We start from the raw sequence: 21,332 nt of genomic DNA on the forward strand, positions 1-21,332 counted from the left end.
GGGCGTAGGAAGCAGCTGTGCAGCAGCAAATTCCTAAATGCAGCAGCTGCTTGATAGGGGAAACTTAATCTGTATCACTGGGCCTAAATATGGACATAAATAAGCCTGTGTACCTTTATCTGTGGACAGATAGTATGTGGCTAGATGTATTTCATTACAACCTGAACTTGTCTTGGCATCATCCAAGTCTCAGAATGAAAAAGCGGGAGGGTAGAACCAGCTTCTCTTAGCTTAGAAATGTTTAAAACATCTGCATCTTGAAACAGATATGGTGAACTAAAAGATATTTTGATTTTACAGTTATTGTAAAAAATAAATATGTTGTTGAACTATATTATTTCTTCTGTTCATGTAAGTGTTGTAGTAGAGCTTATTCATTCCTAGTTGGAAATCTTAAATCACATTCATTATACTTTGTGCTTTTCACTTGTACGTTATACCACATGTAGAGGTTTAACTGTGTTGCAGGCAGACATAAAGGCCAATGCGCAAAGGTCGGTTCAAAGTGGAATAAGGCTCATTCTGCCTTTCAGCTTAGTACCTTATCCATTACATCTCCTTGTTTGAATCCATTTACGCTAAATGCGGGGCTGAGATGGTCTCTGTTTTCAGCAGAGCCTTTAAGTTGTTTCTGTCCTTTCTAGGTTCTAAAGACTACCAGCTGGTTACGTGGTCCCGTGATCAGACTCTGCGGATGTGGCGGATTGACTCTCAGCTGCAGAGGGTACGTAAAAACTTTTGCTCTTGAACTTGTGAGAGTTTCCTCGCAGGCTGTGTTCACCTCCCTTTCCTTGTGCTCCCAGTCGCTCCTCTGATACCCTAAAGCTGCAAACGCAGCAGCCAGCTGCCACTTCACTTTTCTCTTTAGCTTCAACCCAGGAACATCCCCGAGGAGACCTGTGATTAAAGCCTTTCTGTGTCTCAAAAGCTTCTGTGGAAGTGCAAGGCTGCTTTGTTGTAGAAGTTGTTTGGGGAAGGTGGAGATCAGTTACTGCTTGCATTGCCTCTGAAGATGCCACCTCTGTGGCTGCAAGACTATGGGACTCTTTCTTGGCATTTTAGGTATCAGGTAAATGTCAGGATTGTGCCCTCCACTTACTCCCCTTGCTCCTGTTGCCTCTTAGCCTGGTGCAGGCAGCGCAAATCCTGTTGTTCTACCATCTGGCAGCAGTTGCAAATTGCTGGGTCAGACTAGAGCTTCATGTGGCCATGACGGCCCATATTGCCCTGTCTCATCTTCAACTGTGGATGTCTTGGAAGAGCATAAGAACAAGGCAAGTATGGAGTGATGTTTCTGTCAAATGCCCTCCCAAGCCTCCTGCAGTTTGCAACTTAGGGGCTCATTGGGTCTGATGTCTTTGTATTTGGCAGAGCTTGATTAACTTAACTTCTCTAGACTTGTTCTTTTTTTGCACCTGTGTAAATTTTTGTCATCTTAAGCATCCTATGAACAAGGAGGTTCATGGCTTTTCTGCATGCTGTATGGAAAAACAGCTCCGTTCATTTATTTTGCAACCTGCTAGTTTCCTGACATTGGAGATGAAAAGAGCGGGCAGCTTGTCTGTGCCACTCACGGTTCTGTAGACCTCCATCATATCCCTCCTCAGCTGCCTCCTTTTTCAAGTCAAAAGGTCTTGATCTACTTCATCCCTTGTTCGAGAACTTTGATTGTCCTTTTGCCTTTCATGAACCTTTTCCAGTTCTGTTATACGCTTGTTGGGATGAGGATCTGAACTTTGTTCTTTCCAAAGAATTCCCAGTACTCGTTTTGTTTTTTAAATTGTTGGGTGTAATTCCATGAAAACATCAGCTCAGTCTGGCCTCTATGTCTTGTTTGCTCAGTCAGCTTGAACTTGCTGGTTTTCCCCTATATGCATTGCTTTATATTTGAACAGAAGTTCATCTTTCATTTTAATACAGTTACTCCTGTAAGGTCCTTCTGTGATTATTTGCAGTCAGCCACTCTTGTTACTACCCTGAATAACTTGGTGGCATCAGCAAACCTGGTCATGTCACTATTCACCTCCTGTTCCAGGTTTTTAATGAATATTTGAGAAGCATATGTTCCCAGCACAGATCCTGCAGGAGTCCTGCAGGTCTGTAACAAACCTTCTCTGTGAAAAATGACCCTTTACTCCTCCCTGACATATCTGTGAAAATTTCATTTCTTTCCTGTCTTTAAACTAATTGTTCATCCATGTCAGAGCATTTACTTTTCCTCTGCTGGCTCGCACTTTTTTGTCTTTCCCAGATCAAACTTTTGTCTTTCCCATGGATCAAACTACACATGTGATGGTATGTTCTTGGTGACCAATGCTGTAATTTGCTACATTGTACCTTTATCCTTTCTCTCACCTGTGTTTATCCTCTTCATCTTCCCTGTTTTCTTGCACATAACTTAAAATACAAGTTTTCACGGTTTCTTTTTGATAGAGGATCTAGAGCAGTTGGGCCCCTCGTATCTACCTGGTTCTCTAGATCCTACTGGAGTATAAATATCAAAAGCAGAAGGTGTGCTATTATTTTATCCAATATAAAAATGAAACCAGTTTTGACAAATTAATCCAAGGACTTAAAGTCATATCAGCTTTAGTTTTGATTTAAGTAAAACCTCTGTTACTTAGACTAGCCATGTCAACTAAGTGTCTTTGTAAGTGAGCTGGAGACTTGGCCAGGCTGTCTGAGGTGACAGAGCTGAGGATGCTGGCAAGTGGAAGATGACCTGTCTTTGTCACAGAAACAATACTGAGGGCTTCGTCATGACTGTTGCATGGACAGATCTACCTGGCAAATCCAGCTCCCTGGAGAAACAAGTTGTTTAGTGGCGGCTCTTTCCCCAGCGTGGTTTCTGTTGTGCAGCATTTGGGTGTGTTTGTTCTTTTCAGCTGTGCGCTAACGATATCCTGGATGGAGTTGAGGACCTCATCGATGGGATTTCTCATCTGCCAGAGCCAGACAAGACCCTTCACCCCCAGGACTCTGAGCCCCAGCATAACTCTGGGCATGGGGATGAGGAAGGTGAGACAAGCGATGGATCGTGGAACTTCAAACACCAGCTCTCTTTGTATTGGGAAGATGTTGCATCACACTGTAAGAATATAACATTGTAGGCAAAGCACAAACTGGTGCAGTGTCAAAGATTAACAGATTCCTCAAAACTAGGGGTTTCTCAGGATGGTCCTACCAATTTTTTTTTTTTCCTTTAGCACAGTGATGTCATTCCAGCTGTAAAATGGAGCTCTTCCTTGTCACTAGTAGCATTTAATTGGATTGTCTTTAGGTTATGGTTGTGGCTTCCTGAGAATAATAAGGTAAATGGAAAGACAGTTCCAGCTCTTAAGGTAGTTCAGTTTAAGCTGAGAGATGAGCCCAGAGAAGAGGGGAGCATTTGGGTAAAGCACTCTGACACAAGCAGCTTACATCACAGCACTTCTGCTGGGATCACTGCGTGAACTGGTTTAACATGGAGGTGTTTGCTGGCGTCTTCTCCCATCCACCAGAAGTAGCACAGAGAGAGCTTGTGCAGTTTTGTTCACCATGTACTGATGGGAGGTGGCTGAAGGCTGGCAGAGCAGGGGGGGAAGGATGGTGCTTCTGACTTCTGAGTACCAGGTGGGTGGATGGACTTTAACGGAAAGCATTGATTTGGCTTTATGGAAGAGAAAGCAAACAAGGAAGGAATACAAAGGAGCATTTGTTTGGTTAAGGCTCTGGCCAGGTTAAACATTCAGGGTGTTAGTGTTTGAAGAGTGTAAGTACCAGAATAGAAGAAATTGCCACAGCTGAGACCCGTGGTGATGGTGTGCGTGTGAAAAAGCTGTCTAAAGAGGTTTTTGTGTCTAATACTGAGCAAGAAGAATTGGATGCTCCCATGTCTTTGTGTTGCCTTGGGTTTAAATTCACAGTTCCTTTCTATATTGTAGCGGTGTCCTGCCATGGATCCCCATGTGAGAGGCTTACTGGGAAGCAATTTGATTCTCCCTTTGACTTGCCAGCAAACTGGAGGGAAGGGGAGGAAGTGTTCTGATATCTGTCCTCTGAATAAAGGAGCCAGCTTCCCCTGAGGGAAGTCATCTCTTCCTAAACTGGAAGTTTCCTGCCCAGCAAATCCCAGTGAATTTCCTCCCTTCCACCTAGCCTGGGCGGCAGCAGAACACGTTTCTAGAGGCTGTCAGCACCTCCGTCTGCATGATGGTTTTATAGTGGTAGAAAGAGCCCCGGTTACCTGTGCTCCCTGTGAGCAGTGCTGCGTGGGGAACCACAGCTTCTCTCACTCCAGCTGGAAGCATTCAGTGTTCTCACTCTGGCTGCCTGACATCTCTTTTTCCTCAGGAGAGAGTTAACGCTTTCACTGTCACATTCATACATGGTTTCATTGTGGGTCTGGCTTTGGCTCAGACTGTTAAGGTTTCCCCTGTGAGCAGAGGGAATGCAAATGGCTTTTCTGTAGCAGGGTAGGTTTTGCTGCAAATACCATGCCTGCAGGATCAATGCACAACCAAGTCCCTAGGTAGGAATTGCAGGTTCCTTCTAGCCTAAAAGCTATTGTGGACTGTTGATGTTTCACCCTGGAGGTGGCTGCATTTCAGCTGCAGAAAAAGCTCCGTGTTATATTAGTAAAGCACCCTGGGGGATGTTTGAAGAAAACAGCGCTCTGCAGATAAAGCAGAAAACCCACCAGCTGTGTGTTCAGTGTGCAGCTCTCCTCACTGGCTGCTGCGTATAAAGGATCTTTAGAAATCCAGACAAATATGTGAGGTTTGGGGGATTAGAAACTAATTGGAAGGGAATGGGAGGAGAAGACAAAAGGAGGGTGCTGCCCGTATCAGGAACCTCAGAGATGGCTTTTCAGTAAGCTATGTGGTGTCTTGAGCTAGAAATAATTATCTTCCCTGAGAGCCACTGATCTTCCTTTAATCCCCTTTTCAGCTGCCTTTCATGAAGTGTATCTAAGCGCTATAATAAAATCACAAACAGGAATGAGCAGCTGAGCATCTTACCTATCCAAATTCAGCAACCCACTGGGCAGCAGTAAAACCAGATGTATTTGTCCCAGCAGCAAAATCAGTAACTTTTAGGCAAATGCCTATAAAAAGACAGCTTTTTGCATTTCTTTTCATTTATTTTTTTTGCTAGGAATAGTCTGTGGAATGTGATGTTGCAATACAAGACTCACAGCTGCATAATCATGACTTCTCTTGTGTCCTTGGAACCATCTTAAAAGATGTATTTGATCTTCTTAGGAAGTGGTGCCACAGCAAAACGCCCTTCAGCTGCCCCTGTCCTAATGGGCGTACACGGCAGAAGCCAGGCATGACCACGGGCAGGGACCAGTTCTTCTGAAACTCAGTCAAGTTCGCTATCTTAACCATAATTCGTTGTGTCCTGCAGCGCTTGCCTAGCTTTTTAAATGTACTGTGGCCTTCAGGGGTTATTGTCCTCCTGAAAACTGTTGAGAGTGAAACTGGACAGCTAGACCCAGCACTTAGATGATTCTTTAAAGGCCATTAAAGCACCAGAGTGTTTGGCAATGTTAAATGCACATGGCTGCTACAAATGAATTAAGCCTCTCATAGGGCCAGAAATACCCTGTTCTCTCTCACAAAGCCTTATTACACTTTGGAAGTGCTTTCTGAAAGCCAAGAGTGCTGGGGTGTGAGTCCCAAGGCCAGAGCTCCTCCTGGAGACTGCTTTGGCAGCGGTTCTTTCCCTCTGAACTGAGAGGCTCCAGTTCAGCTGTTTGTGACTCTGGCCATTCTGTACAGGGAGGAGAAAGGGTCTCCAATGAGTAGAGACAGACCATTTAGGGCTGTACGAGGTACAAGCAGCTTCTGTAACCTTCCTGGGAAACCTGTGTGCAGACAGGTTTGTTTTTTTGAAGAGCACAGCTCAAGCCTGCTTCTAAACCACAGCTGAGACTCTCTAGCTCACAGGTCTTTTCCAGATAAAACTCATACCTCCTCGTGTAGAAGAAGAGCAGAGGGAAGCCTGCTGTCTTGGCTGCCTCTTGGCATTGCTTGTCAAACATCTGTCTGTTACAGCGTGTCTCAACCTGTTCTCCATTTTTCCTGTCAGCCTTAAAAGAAGATTTTCTGAATGACCCCCTGGTGGGAAAGAAAACGGACCAGCTGGGGCTGCCTCAAACACTGCAGCAGGAGTTTTCTCTGATCAACGTGCAGATCCGAAATGTCAACGTGGAGGTAGAGAGTTTCCTTTTGCTGGCTTGTTAACAGGGGATCCGGGTGACCTGGCTCATCGGAGCTTTTTGAGGGGAACCTTCTTTGCTGCAGTGACTGCTGTCTGTAAACAAGGTTTATTTTGAGCTGCAGAGATCCTTTTGGCCACGGGTAGTAGGAAAGAGGATAATCCCAGACACTGGGAGTGAGAGAAGTATTTCACCACTGGCACTGCTCCTGAGAAGGCTGGACAATGTTTTTCTCTTTGTCTAGAGTGAAAAGTGACTTGTTGCACTACATGTAGCTGATCTCATTTCAGTTGTTTCTGAACCCCATCTGCTGAGCCCTCCTTGTCTACACACTCTCCCTCAGTTTTGGCATCTCCCTTGCATGCCGAATGCTCCTCTGGAGGCACAGCAATGTGCTGGAATGGGAGGTGTGAGGCAGCTGCCTGTCTCCTTTCCCCACCCTGGTAGCTCCACAGCTCATGGCATGATCCTGAGGTAGTTTTCTGACCCAGTGGTATATGATCTCAGAACATGCGTGGGCCTGGAGCTCTCTGTGCAGTGGGCTGGGGTGCAGTGGCTGTGGGGAGCAGAGCCTGATTTGGGCCCAGTGTGGGCTGGCTGTGGTCTCCAGATGCTACGATGCTGGACTGGTAGTCTGCTGGTATGAGCTGAGTCTGTTCGGATCTGCCTGGGGTTTTTTGCTGTCACTGTGTTTACTGCCCTTGAGAATAGCATGACTTCGTCTTCCGTGTGTGTAGAAGAATCCACCCCTCAGCATGAATTTAAGCCACTGGAAGCTTAAAGGTCCTTGGAGATCTAACTACAGAGCAATTGCTTTTCTTCACGCAGATGGATGCAGTGAGTCGCAGCTGTACGGTGTCAGTGCACTGCGGCAACCACAGAGTCAGGATGCTGGTGATGTTCCCTGTCCAGTATCCCAATAATGCTGCACCGTCCTTCCAGTTCATCAACCCGACCTCAATCACCGCCTCCATGAAGGCAAAGCTGCTGAAGGTGTGTGGGGACTGTACACTGTCTTTATAAATATACAGATGCTGGACTTTTGATGTTTAGATTATTGACACAGTAAAACATCTGACCTTGCTGAAGACCAGTTGTCACTTCAAACTGATACCTTGTGGAGCTCCTAGGATGAGGTTTTTGTTGGGCTTGCAGCCCAGTATTTGCCTTCCTCCACATTTTGAACATGGTTTCTGCACTGCTACTGCATTTCTGTGTGATGCATGTTGTGTAAGGATCCCTGGCATCCATCTCCTCATGCAGTTGCCCCCAACTTTATAATAGACAAAATGGCCAGCTAAGCATCCAGCTGCAGAAAGATCATATTTTTTGAGCTGGGGTGTTGCTTCCTGCTCTCCTCCACAAACTGTTTCAAAAGTGAGGGGACTTTTTACATGGGTCCTGCTAATTCCAGACCAGGTGTTTGGTCATCTGGTGTAGGAATTCCTATTGCTGATGAAATCCCTTCCCCAGCAGCAAGTAGATGAATGAATTTGGGTTCCTTCCTGGAAAAAAGAAAAAAAACTGATTCAATTTGCCACAAACGGTTATGGAACATGTGGGCTACAGTAGTGTAGGAGCCCAAATTCTGGTTCAGAGTGTACTGAATCTAAGTAAACCTTGAGTGCTCTGATCAAAGCTCACAGCCATTCCTCAAAGCAGACAGCACACCAATGGGTCAGTGTGGCTCCAGTGGATGCTACAGGATGTCTTTGGTGCCTTAGCCTCCTAGCTGCTCTGTAGACAAAAAAGGATGTGAGGAAGGTGTGGATGTAACCATGATTCAAGCTGCATCTTGTATGTATTCCAGATACTGAAAGACACTTCTCTGCAGAAAGTGAAGCGGAACCAGAGCTGCCTGGAGCCCTGCCTGCGTCAGCTGGTCTCCTGGCTGGAGTCTGTTGTGGTATGGAGAGCTGCATGGGCTTTCTGCCCTAGTTTGTTGTCTTCTCCCACATCCCACACTTCTGACTCTGCAGTGAGAGTCTGGCCTCATTAGCCATGTAAATAGACCCCTGTGACTGGCCGTTACATTTGTGTAAGCACTTCTGGTTAATGTTGAAGAAGACAGAATGGATGATTAGATGTGTTTTGTTTCTGAAAATCAGGCCCTGAGGGTTTGCTGCTTTGGGGAACTCTGCATGTCACTGATATTCAGGTTAGCAGGAATGACTGGGGATTGGAGCGTCTTAGTGGTGCCTGGTACTTCCCAGCTCTGAGCGTGTCTCACTGAGTGCCAGGGCATGGTTATCATCTGTGAGAGAAGATAAGAGGCCTCAGGGAGCTGATGGATTCATTCTTGTCTGAAAGGTAGTGGCAGATGTCCTCACCTCCTCAGTTCTAGTCAAAGATCCTGCTAGTCCTATTCTAGGATCTTTGTTTTCTTCCCTTAAAAAAAAAAAAAAAAAGCTGGGAAAGTCTGTTTTTTCTGAAGCCTTGTGCTAGGGTTTTGTAGACATAATACTGCAGATAAATCCAAGTCACTGCCCTTAGCTGAGAGAGATGTGATACCTACTCAGCATCCCAGTGTCAGGTATTAGGTCTTTGTGTGGGTGAAGTGTACTGGAGTGGGTGCTTTAGCATTCAGGAAAGGATTGGAGAGTCTTCTCAGGTTTCTTTTGCAAGAGTTTTTGTTTATTCATCACAAATAAAGGGCTTTTTTTTTTTTTATATGGGAAGGCTTAATTCTGCTTGGTTTCAATAGGAATGTTTAAGAGTGGGAATTTTCTCTATTGTATGGAAGTCTGATGACTCAAGCTTTAAAGCTAAGCTGTGTTACTTTTTATCCAGATAAATGCAGATTTCTGCCAAAATTCCTATGGATAGGCCTGAAGTCCAGTATTTCACACCACCTGTGTTCCTCACTTCCAGACTCCTAATCTGCATTTGACCCCCCTCAGTTGTGTGATATTCCTATTTAAGGAGACTTTGTCTCACTTGCATCATTGAGGTTATCAGGTTTAGCTCAGCTCCCTGTGTTGACAGTCATATCCGGAGTCCGAAGGTCATATTTTCTGTAGACTTTCCCAGTGTTTCACCCAAAGTTGAACTCTGTATTTCAACATGGCTGTGGTGAGAGGGAAATCTGTGGACAAGCAGCCAGAGAAGTCATTCCCTCAAAGGTAAATGTGCTTGCAAGTGCCTTTGCAGCAGAGCAGTAACCATGGTCTGTGCTCGATCTGCTCTGGCTCAAAGGCCGAGAACCTTCTGTGAGGCTCCTTGGCACCGTGATCTCTTGTGCTCCAGCTGGGTTTCCTTCCTGTGGCAGCAGGAGTGTGACCTTGAGTAACTTCTGTTTCAGAACCAAGAGGACAGCACGTCCAGCAATCCCTACGCTTTGTCCAACTCGGTAACACCCCCCTTGCCCACGTTCGCCCGGGTCTCCAATGCCTATGGCTCCTACCAGGACTCTAACATCCCATTTCCACGGACCTCTGGAGCCAGGTTCTGTGGTGCAGGTTAGCCCCATTGCTGATATGTTACAACAGCTCCCCAGGGAACAGTCCTCTTAATATCTTGGGGAACTCTTGCCTCTGAACAAGATGAGACTTTGGTCACTGCCATGCGATGAGTAAGAAATGGTATTAAAGTAGTGATGTGATAAATTTACAGACAATTAAACTAGTTAGCAACTGTTTGAAGTTGATGGTGCATGTGGGATTGTAGGATTTGGAAATCCAGGACTTGTGACGTGCCAGAGGCATAGTCAGACCTCTCTTTTACAAAAGACTGGGAATAACTGTTTTCCTTGCCTAGTTCTCTCCTACCAGCATCAAACTGCTGGACATATTCTGGTGCTCAGTCTTCCCAAAGTTCCAGTCATTTGGGGTTGAACTTACCCCTTGCTGAAGCCATATTTGTGCTACTAACCACTTTTTTCTCATTCTGCACACTTTCTGTTGTCTGAAATAGCTTTCCCAAGATTATTGGGAAACTTCTCCAAAATGGTAGATGAGGTACAATCATGTCCAGGTTTCACGGAAAGCATACAGTGCAAAGATCGTCCACAACAGATTTCACTCAGACCTTAACCTATTTTTTAAGTTCCACTGAGCTGTTTCAGATGCAAACGTACCTCCTCCAGACCTGACTGCATCCCAGTTTGAGTATGTTTTGAAAACTGCTTTTCATACAGGCATCGCCAACTTCCCAGCAAAAGTGAAACAGAGTAGTATTGCATTGAATAGGCTTGGAAACCTGGTGAACATCACCTTGCCTCTGGGATGACAAGTTCTGGTGCAGAGTTAAAACATGAGTTACATATTAGCTCATTTTCTTTTGCTGTCTTTTCTCTAGCCTCTGTAAGCCGCTTGAGTTGATGCTTTAAAGACAATCATCTCAACCAAACATGCTCTTTAATGGGCTTGCAGGGAATGTATTTGGGTTAAGAAAATGAGATTGTCTGCTTGTAGTTTACAAGTGCTCAGGGTGGTAGATGGGCATCCAGCCCCCTCACTCTACTTTAAACAACCAGATTTCCCTGTGTAAACCACCACGGGTAACCTCCTCCTCCTTGTGTGATCTTTATGCCGTGTCCTATCTCTTCAGGGTACCTGGTGTACTTCACAAGACCCATGACCATGCACCGTGCGGTGTCCCCAACAGAGCCCACACCCCGGTGAGTACCCGGTGTCACATTGGAGGTGTGCTGCTGTCATGGGCAGGAGAAAATCACACCCTCCACTGGAGCTACTGACCCTCAGAAAGCACTGACCTCTAGTGTTCGCTGCGCCCTCGACACAGAGAGGCTAGTCCCTTATGTTGCTGGCCCTGAGCCAAGATGCCTTCCTTCAACACCACCTGAAACATTGCTCACACCTTGGTTCGTGAAGATGTTGATGTGAGCCTCCAGGGCAATGTGGTGGGTGAAAGCTCCTGAAAGTGTGATCCCATGCTTCCAGGTCCCTGTCAGCCTTGTCAGCATACCATAGCGGCCTCATTACTCCCATGAAGATCCGCACAGAGACTCCAGGCAATCTGCGTTTGTACAGTGGGAGTCCGACACGCAGCGAGAAGGAGCAGGTCTCCATTAGCTCCTTCTACTACAAAGAGAGGGTAAGTACCAGACCAAAATGCCTTTCCTAACACTTCAGTTTTTGTGATCTGTATTTTTTTCATATAGTTGTGGGCATTGCTAGTAACAGAAGCTTCATATTCCTCTCAAGAAGGCATCTTTTTTACAGGCAGCCCTGTAAAAATGTCAAGTGGATTTATGCCCTATTAGTATCTTCTTTACTGATCCTCTCTAGCATTTGACCTGCTTATTTTGATCTCTCTCTAGTCTCCCTTTGCATTACATAGGTTTACAATCTCACACTTAAGAAGCTGTAGTTTCCAGGTACGTATGTGTAGGCAGCTCTGTTTTTCTTGGGACTCCCTGATGTATATAACTGCAAAGGGTTGTGGCTCTCTGCAGCTTACTGACAACCTCTCCTGGATCAATGGGGTATGTTTGGTTATTTCTGTTACAGGTATCTCTTTCAGGGATATGTGATCCTTTGGATATTTTTTTTTTTAAACAAAATTCATTCCTATGTGATTCTCCAACATTCTTTCAATCCACATACTTCTGGTTTAGGTGCAGGTCTTGCTGTTGTTGCTGTTAACAAGCAAGGCTTTGGAGGAGAGTAGGATTGTTTCCTTTGTGGTACAAGAATTACAGCCTGTTCTAGTCTTTGCAGGAGAATGTATTTAAAGAGTTACCCCTGTCCTCTGCAGCGTGCTTGTCTCTGACACACAGCTCTCTAAGATGACAGACAAGGCTAAAAATAACATGTGGAAGCAGCTTGGTGCAATTTCATGTGACCTGTCTCCCCAGCCCTTGTATTGATGGTGACAAGATTTTTGTCAGGGGGGGAAATCAAGAGAACAAAGTATGTCTGTAGCCACGTCTGCTGAAAGCCAGAGAAAATTAATGTGTTCTCCTTCCCCCTGTCCAGTTATCTTCTCACACACTGGGTTGGAAGAAGCGTAAGAGCCCTAGCATGGAGATAGCTCAAATGTTCTTGCAGATAAAATGGTTTAAAAACCAAAAAAATTGTACCTCCCTTCAGCAAAGGTTTTCCAGTTCTTCAGGAGTTGATATCATGGGCTCTGTTAGATCAATGCTGCATATTTTTATGTCATCGTGAGGATTTTAAAAACCCTGGCCTCAGTTTAGTTAGTTCCCTGCTCTGAAGCTTGGATTTTATATTTGCATTAAACAAAGATTGAAATTTTGCGTGTTAAATTCTCATGTTACGTAACGGCCCCCAAACTGAATTTGTCAGTGATAACCAGGTATTTAAATGCCATGTAGCAACAACTGGCATCGCTGCCATTAGCAAACAAATGGAATTTGCCCGTTGCTAGACAGGAAATACGTTGTATTCCCATAAAGGCAGGGGAGCTGCTGAACCCAACAGTTAAAAAAAATGAAACTAAATCTGGCACTGAGCCTTTCTGTGCTCATTTTAATGTTAATATATATATTTATATACAGACACACATATATATATATATATCTTTCTCACTTTTTATTCATGCATGCACACTTCTCCTTTCTTCCCCCCTCTTTTTAACTCCTCAAAAAAACTCACTAAAGAATAGTAGTCAGCAGAAAGGAGAAGCTGTATCTGTACCATGGCAATGCCATCAGTATTTCAAGCCTGGATTTCTCTTGAAGTGGGTGCATGACTGTGGTTTTCTCCCCCCAGTTAGAAGGTCATGCCGTTGGGGACCTGGAGACAGCTCAGCCCTGCCTGAGGGACAGCTGTACACAGGGGTGGTGACAGCGGTGTCCTCGTGCTTCCCATCAGGGACTTTGGCAGGGCTGGGAAGCCGCTGTTTCGCAGGTCATCCCTCAGGTTATCTCCTGGCTGCAGAGCCCTCGGGCTCACAGCACCAGAGCGCAGGCTGGCAGCAGTGGCTGCCCACAGGAGAGCAGCACTTTCTGGGGGCACTGAGCTTAGTTTCACTGCTTCTCCACTAGACCAAATTTCCTTCAACTAACCCGTTTCTCCTCGTGAAGCCTGGTGGAGGAACCCGTAGCACAAGGCTGTGGTCGTCTTCTCTTTCTGTGGGGCCCTGCAGTCAGCTTCAGCTCCCTCACTGCAGGGTTCTCCCAACAGCGAGAGGCAAGGGAAGGGAGATGCTGAAGGCATGGCTGATGGTCCTGACTGCCTCTCATCAGCCAGGAAGAGATGTAAAATACATTGCACACAACATAATCCTTTTTATTGTATTGACTCTTACAGAACTAGAACAGAAATTTCTTTTTCAAGTGAGTGCACAGTAATGTGCTTTGAGAGATTCCATTTATTGTTGCTATAATACTGCTTTGAGTACTTAATGAGATGTCTGCAGGTTCATAATGAAAGCCTACTTTGGAGCTATTCTGCATAGTCAATCGGAGAGTTTGATTGCTCACTCAGCCTGAATGAGTTCCTCAACCCATCATGACAATTTCCATATGGCCCTGCCAAGTAGAAGAGTCTCTACATCCCTTCTAATATCCTTGCATATGGCTTTTATTATTTGAAAATGAAAGTGAACAGTTACAGCAGGTTCCAGTCAATGAAGTCCTGGAAGATGCTGGATGTTAAAGGGATATCTGAATAAGCAGGAATGTTTATTTAGCTCCTGCAGATCTCTGTGCCATGGCACTTGGACAGCTGTGTTAAAAATGATGCAGTTTACACTTAGCTGCCTTCCTCTTCAGCCACGAGGAGTAAAACTGGTTAGAGTAGGAACCTGGCATGTGGGGCACTAGGACATTGTCCTCTGCTCTGCTGTCAATTCATGATATGAACAAGGTCACATGAAGCAGTTCAGTGCTTCTTGCAGTAACACAACTCTGTGTGGAACACTTTATTCAGATTTGTGGTTGCCGAAGTTTTCCACAGAGGCTGGTGTGGGGCACAGGCACAGTAGCCCTCGCTTTGCCAGGGCCATAGGTAATGTTGTATAATACAATTGTGTGTGGATGAAAGTGGGGATCATGGTTTGCAACTGTTCATTGTGTAACAGAACCGTTGGGAACAGTATCTTTTACTCTGCTGGTTCAGGGCACTTTTCATTTCAGTTTGTTTACCTTTGTCTTTAATTTTCTTGGTGTCTTTCTTCCCTTTTCCTGGGTATAACGTTTTCACATACAGATGTCTCCTCGCTCTGCTCGGCGACGTTGGTCCATACAAGCAATTAACGACTTCCCGGTACTGTGTGCTGTGCTAATACTGTCCTTGATATAATCCTGTCTTCTGCCCAAGGGCCCAAGAATAAAATGCCACCTGCCTGCCTTTGAGTAACCTACACACAGGTCGGGGAATCGCACTCCACACAGGGCCTAGGGCTTCAGTAAGAGTGAACGCACGTGTAAGCGCTCAGGAGCAGACACTAGTTTGCAGGGTACGAATCCTGACCTACCAGATGCCTGTTTTACCTGGCCAAGCAGTCAGGAAAGGATGCCAAGGGGTAGTTTGAGGTGTAAGAAAGGATCAACCTCTAAGCAACAGAGGGTGTCCTCTGCAGAGGACCTCAATGATTATTATGCATCATCAGCTGGCTGCTGAGACTGACATTAGAGCACCTCACTTCTGAAAAAGATGAAGCCTTGCAGGAGAGTGGGGATCCCTTAAGAGCTGTGGAAGAAACAGAGTGGTTGAGTTGCTGACAACGACCTGTCATCTCATTAAAATGAGCTCCCTATTCTCAGTGCAATGCACCATAAAGTCTTATTTCCTGGAGCAACAAGTAGAATTTCTCCTTAATTTGTGGTCTCCCAGCCCTTGGAATTGCAGCACCCTGCATTCAGCTTGAGTGGTTGCACTTCCAGCCTCCTCCTGGCACCTGCCCTTCCAAGATGGCTTTGACAGTCCTTTCCATTAGTCAGGTCCATATGTCCCTCACATGAACATCATTCATGTGAACATCTTGATGATATCAGTGTAGCTCAAGCTGTGCTGTAATTTTGGGCAATTACTATCTCATCACTGATCTGCCAAGCATAGGCAGAGCTTGGAAAACTCCATTTCAATTTAAAGATGATCTCTTCAGATCTTTCTTAACGTCTGTGTGAACAACTGGGTTTTTTTTACAGCTGCTGTCCTTCATGCTGTCTCTTGATAAGACAGCAGGGAATAAAATAGGATCCTGTAACACCTAATTTAACTTGGTGTAATAGGATCAAGCCTTCCTAATTACAACGGCTCTAAGACTATACTAGCAAATAATAGGTGAAAGAAACCAGAAGTCATTTACTTGACTCCATCAAGGCTTTTTTTCCAAGAGCTAATAAAGAAATGTGAGCAGCGGAGGCAAGAAATGAATTTCTGTATTGGATCAGGAACAGTCTGAAAGGAAGAAAGAAAACCAAGCAAGGAACCTGCCAGCTTGTGGTGTGGTAGATTGTGGTGCACAAAGGGCCACAGTTTAATTCCCTTACCACTGGCTTGGAAAGAGGAGCAAGTAGCAATGTGATAATGTTATAATTTTGTGTAACATATACTTAAAAATGATACATGGATTAGCCCAAACCCTGAAGGATTGATTGTATTTGTGGATAGCCTTTAGAACAGGCCAGTCACGCTCTCCAATGTGGGCTGTAGTGCCCAAGGCGAAGGCGCAGGCATGCACGGAGAGAGGTGTCGATTATTTCTGCAGACCAGGTGCTTCCTTCTGGAAGGAGAGCTCAGCATTGCTCAAGGTGCACAGGGAAGCAGGAGCTTAGCAAGTCTGGAAGGAGGAATAATTCTTCATTCTTTCTAGGTAATGACTAGCCTCTGCTCCAGCAATACCTGCGCTTCAGGGCAGATGCCAGCTATTCATTGATGGAAGCGATAAAGAAATATTCCCGTGGTGGAGCGCTTGATTCAAAAGTGCTTCGTATTTTTCAGCTCCTTTGTGGAAGTTGCCTTGTACTGTGGGAGATGCTAGAAATAGTAAATGTTGATTATTTTGAAGAGAAAATCCAGGCAGTGCTGCATGACATGCATGGGGGAGTTAATCTGTAGGCAGTTGTTCAGAATAAAGGAGTGTAGCTTTCTGCAGAGAGGCAGCAATTTTAAAATTTTATTTAAAAAATAATATTAGAAGCAACTTGAACCTGACCTCGAGCAGGTTTAACTCTTTATTTTGTAAATATTGCAGCTTAATCTTCAGCATCAAGTCTGTTCCCTACTGCCCGCAACCTTTCCCTTTGCCCCACGAACACCAGTTTATACTACGAACCCTGAAATTTTGCATATGCTTGTGCAAAACAGGTGCTTTACATTTCACGATGGTACTTAGAGCACTGCCTGTCTCAGCAGGATCCAGAGACACACACCTGACTGTGCAGCATCCTTTCCAGCAGGCACGCAGCGTTTTGTAACTACTTCTGCTGAGTATGCAGTGATGATGGTGGTTGCTACGAAGCAGTTGGTGGCTTATTCTTGGGCCGTCTGTTTCTACATGTAACCCATTTACTGCCATCGTTATCACCTCAGATTGCAGCAAATTACAGCCTTGGGTATGGTAGTGCAGGTGCAGGCTGGCTTTTTTAGTCATTATTCAGTGCTGTTCCCCGCTGTCACCTCCAACCCCATGATTGTCATAAATGCTCTGGTTTCTTTCCTTCTGGTGCTCTGAGGAACTGATGAGTCTTAATTTGCTGTCACTGTAGCTATTTTCTTTCTTTTCTTCCTCTCCTTAAGCTCTCAGGAGCAGCTGAGTAGATGCAGTTCTCTTTGGTGTGGATTCTAGGCTGCAGAAAGAGCTAGAAATATAGGGGGCAGAGCAGAAGACCCGCGTCTTTGACCTTCAGCTCTCAATAGTTAGCTTGGTGCACGCATGTTGATTTTTGCTTCAGCTCCAACCATTGTGTTCCCTGCTCCCCTCCATGACCCGTGCTTCAGCGCCTGGGAAGAGATGTGTTTTCTGTTCTACCCTAATGCCCATGAGCCTCAGGGACAACTTTTGATAGAACCATAGTGGGAGCTTTTCCTGGGAGAAGAGGTGAAGCAGAAGGGAGAGAGAAACCTGGTGGTAGGGACCTTGGCCAGACAGACCCAAGCTAGAGCTCTCCTTGTCTCTGGTAATCCCTATTAAAAGTGCTCAAATACTGCCTGGTGGAGAGCTACTCCTGTAATTAAGGCCACCAAATGTTTGATTCAAAGTAGAGCTTCTGCTGTCAGTGGTGATGAGCTCTACCATGATGGTTCTCATACTTCTGATTGTAGTTTTTTCTAACACTTTTTTGCTGTAGCTAAGGCATACCTGAATTGTAAAAAGCAGACATTTTTAATGGTGACTGTACATATGCTTTATTATTTTCTTCTATTACAACTCAAGGGGCAGGAATAGGGATCGTGGAAATGTAGTACTGTCAGGGCATATGGCTGTTGACTGCCTCTGCTCCTGGAGCTGCACCAGTAAAGAATTAGGGCTTCCCTTTTTGCCAGTACAATAGGCCAGTGCCAGGAGGAAGAAAACGGGAAGATTTCACTGTGAGTCCAAGTTTTCAGGGGGTTCTGATACATTTAATGTCTTCATGTGTCTGGTGATATGCTAACAGCAAGCAGAGGAAACCATTCATGGGATCTCTTTTCCATTCTCATCCTCATTTGTTGTCCTTCTCAAAAAAAAAAAAAAAGTGACTGAATTACCTGTGGAAAGTGATATGTGTTGTCCATGTTTTTAGTCTTTGAAATGCCTGTTGGGATGCTTCTTCAGTCTGCTCTTGCAGCGGGCAGGAGCAGGTTGAATCTGTTCCCGATGACAGGGCAGAGAAGCTGCCTCGATCAGAAGAAGCTCTCCATCGGCTGCAGGTTCCGGGGCAGCTGGCTTACAGATGGTCGGGAGGTGGCAAGTTGCTCTCCAGATTACCTGCCAAGCTCTAAAATCCCTTGGCGACAGACCTGCAGACTGTGGTTCTGCGTCTGCAAACCTGTGTTCAAACACCTGCTCCGAAACAGCACAAAGAACAGCTTTTGTTGTGGGAAGCCTGGTAGCCCTTGCAGGACAGTGCCTGAGCTCTTGCCCTGAAGGCATGTCATTGTACTGGGGCTCCCAAGCTTTGCTCAAGTCTTGGTTTTGACAGCGTCAGCAGCTCCTTGCTGCACATAGTAGGTGGCATTTGGCTGCCCTGACAAGGAATGAGGTTCCAGGTGCTGCTGTTATTTGGGAACCTTGTTGAAGTACAGTCCATATCCTTCAGCACAGGGCAGGTAGCTCTGTTTTTAGACGTTGTCAAAAGAGGTGTAGTCTGCCTGATGGCAAGAGAGCTGGACCTGATCCAGACAGTTCCTTGATTAGGAGCTGATGAACTGAAGAGAGTTTGGTCTCCCACCTGCCCACGTTCTGGCCACCTACCATTACATTGCTCTTCTCAGCTTCAGAATGACGCAGCAGATAAATCCTGCAGGCAAGTTCTCCTTGGGTGAATGAAGACTAGAGGGAATGTGGCAGAGAACAGAATCATGCCCTGGTCAGCCAGATTTTCCATAGTGCTGAACACTGACAGCCCTGTTTCCTCTAGCATTTGGCACCCCTGAAGACTGAGTTGCATCAGCATTCTGGTTGCCCAGAGAGGTGGTGGATGCGCCATCCCTGGAGACATCCCAGGCCAGGCTGGACGGGGCTCTGAGCAACCTGATCTGGTGAAGATGTCCCTGCTCATGGCAGGGGTGGCACTGGATGAGCTTTGAAGGTCCCTTCCAACCCAAACCATTCTGTGATTCTATGAGTCCCTTCTCCTTTTTACTCTGGGGAGCAGTGGAAGCCCAGGGCAACTGGTGATGCTCTGTCATGTGGGCATCACTGCAAAAATCCACCTTCAAGTCTGAAACATCTCATTCACTTACTGTCAGGCCTGTGCTCCAGCCTCTGAGCCTTGGTCACTCAGTGCCCAGAGTGACTTCAGGAGCACATCCTCACATCCTTTTTGCTTCTCGTGGTATGTGCCAGCAGTGTGCTCAGCACAGCCAGACCTCTCAGCACATTGGCGTAAGCTTGGACCAGGCAGGCATTGAAGGAGGAATTAATTTCTTAAGGTTATTTATTTTATTTAAGGGCATTTAATGTCTGTGATAAGCCTGCCCAGGTTCTCACAGGATTGCATGATTGTGGTCAAAGGCAGTTTGGCGCCCCAGCCATCCCAGAACTGGCCCAGCAGCCACAGGAGAGGTGACCTTGCTTGCAGGTCCAGGTCCTGCCCTTCCTGTAGCCCAGCCTGCTCTTTAGGAGCACCGATGTGTTGCCTGTGTGAGCTCTGCCTGCCCTGCGGAGCCATCAGCACAGGGATGCTTTGCTGGCCCCTTCAAAGGGGCTGTTCAGCTTCAGATACAGGTTTAGGAAGCCACAAGTGCCTCAGGAGACCCTCCATAACTCAGCATGACCAAGAGACACTTCTGTACAGGAGTATCGCCTCTGTGTGTCAGTGAGGGAACACGCCAGAGGGGAGCAGCATTGCAAAGCATCTTTATCCTTTGCTGCGCTTAGGAACCCTGTGTAGCAGCCAGTGCTTCCCTCGGTAGAGCTCCAGTGCCTTCTGCCTGCACATCCTCATCTCTCTTCCTCGAGCGAGGAGCTGGAAGAGGCCAGGATACCAGCCAAATACTCTGTGGTGTTTCATCCAGCCCAGATGGCTTGATGCAGCTTGGCATCGAAATGGCCCCTGGGTCTGGTACAGGGAGTATTTGGGAATATCAGCTTCTTGTTTTTGTTGCCTTGTGTTGATTCCTCTCCTTTCTTCTCCCCTACCACCTTATGTCCTGACCCAGCTGTATGTAGCTGTGAGCATGTTAGCTAAGGAGCCTTGCTAGGAAAACTTGGGCCCTGCTTTATCATCTGCCTATTGTTTGTTTGAAGCTGTTGATAAAGCAGGAGGTGGGAGCCCTGTCCCTGGCGCTAAACAGGGCTGTACTCAAACACAGGGAGACCCAAAGAGACAGTCTGGAGCCGCCAGGTTGCCCCGAAGCTGCCTCCCACATATCTCTGTGCTGATGTTGGCTGAAGTCAGCGGTGGTCTGTGTGCAGAGGGTTCCCAGACCAGATCTTGAATGAGAATTGAATCATCCTCCTGCCAAACCTGCCCAGGTTTGATTGGCATCCTGATGCCAATTTGTTCTCTTATTGGCTTTCACAGGGGAACTCACAAAATACTTTTCAGTGAGTTTGACCTTGAGCTCGCTGCCTTGATCTGCTTTTCACTTCCTACAGATGGAGATGCTTATTCTCCTGGGCATGTCATTGGTGTTTTGCAGGGTAACAGAGAGCCTTCTGAAAGGCAGGTTTGGGTGCTGCTTGCATTATTCCTGACCCTAGTGCTTTGTTCCCTAGCCCAAGAAGCCTGCTGTCCTTTCCACTAACATGTTGCCATTTGTCCTGCAGAAATCAAGGAGGTGGAAAAGCAAACGAGAGGGGACAGATGCCAACAACCGACCCATCAAAGCTGCCGGGAAAGTTATTATCCAAGATATTTCCTGCTTGCTGCCTGTCCACAAGCTGCTGGGAGAGCTCTACATGTGAGTACGTATGGGCTGACATCCTTTCCCAAATGAGAGCAGCTGTCTTTGGCATTGCTGTGCTATAATCCTGACATCAGTCAGCACTGATCTTTGAATGTTTCTGTACCTTCTTCCTCTGTTCTTGCTTAGCTGCTTTTTTATGGTATCCCTCTGTCTGTGAGGGGGAACTTGTCACCTATAAATCCAAAAAGTGTGATGGAAGAAATTTGTGATGGGGTATTGTATACAGAGTTTGAACTGTTGTTCCAGCATTATCACTGAAGATCACAGAATCATAGAATGGTTTGGGTTGGAAGGGACCTTGAAGATTGTCTAGTTCCAACCCCCCTGCCATGGGCAGGGCCACGTTCTGCTAGACCAGGTTGCTCAAAGCCCCATCCAGCCTGGCCTTGGACACTCCCAGGGATGGGGAATCCACAGCTTCTCTGGGCAGCCTGTGCCAGGGCCTCACCACCCTCAGGGGGAAGAATTTGTTCCTTATATATCTGATCTAAATCTCCTCTCTTTCCGTTTAAAGCCATTACCCCTTGTCTTATCACTACTTATCACCCTGGTAAGAAGTTCCTCTCCAGCTTTCTTGTAGGTCCCCTTTAGGTACTAGAAGACCTTAATGAGTAAGACCTTAATGAGCCTTTTCTTCTGCT

At 46.1% G+C, this 21,332-nt stretch overlaps 2 protein-coding genes across 3 annotated transcripts in view; one reads left to right on the forward strand and one right to left on the reverse strand.

The window, feature by feature from the left end:
* The window catches only part of COG4 (component of oligomeric golgi complex 4), a 371,279-nt gene that overhangs the window by 143,047 nt on the left and 206,900 nt on the right, over positions 1 to 21,332 (reverse strand). The gene's annotated exons all lie outside the window — the stretch shown is intronic.
* The window catches only part of WDR59 (WD repeat domain 59), a 50,233-nt gene that overhangs the window by 20,042 nt on the left and 8,859 nt on the right, over positions 1 to 21,332 (forward strand). For both annotated transcript variants that reach the window (XR_014185140.1, XM_082062732.1), the window contains exons 11-19: positions 645 to 724; positions 2,886 to 3,018; positions 6,076 to 6,200; positions 7,034 to 7,198; positions 8,016 to 8,111; positions 9,507 to 9,663; positions 10,754 to 10,823; positions 11,107 to 11,260; positions 20,552 to 20,685. Coding sequence is in view for 1 of the 2 variants with exons in the window: in XM_082062732.1 (XP_081918858.1) it covers positions 645 to 724; positions 2,886 to 3,018; positions 6,076 to 6,200; positions 7,034 to 7,198; positions 8,016 to 8,111; positions 9,507 to 9,663; positions 10,754 to 10,823; positions 11,107 to 11,260; positions 20,552 to 20,685 (1,114 nt within the window). In the remaining variant the exon portion in view is untranslated. The remainder of the gene's footprint in view (positions 1 to 644; positions 725 to 2,885; positions 3,019 to 6,075; positions 6,201 to 7,033; positions 7,199 to 8,015; positions 8,112 to 9,506; positions 9,664 to 10,753; positions 10,824 to 11,106; positions 11,261 to 20,551; positions 20,686 to 21,332) is intronic.

The sequence above is a fragment of the Streptopelia decaocto genome (genome assembly GCF_964273445.1).
Source record: "Streptopelia decaocto genome assembly, chromosome: 11".
In the NCBI taxonomy this organism is placed as follows: domain Eukaryota; kingdom Metazoa; phylum Chordata; class Aves; order Columbiformes; family Columbidae; genus Streptopelia; species Streptopelia decaocto.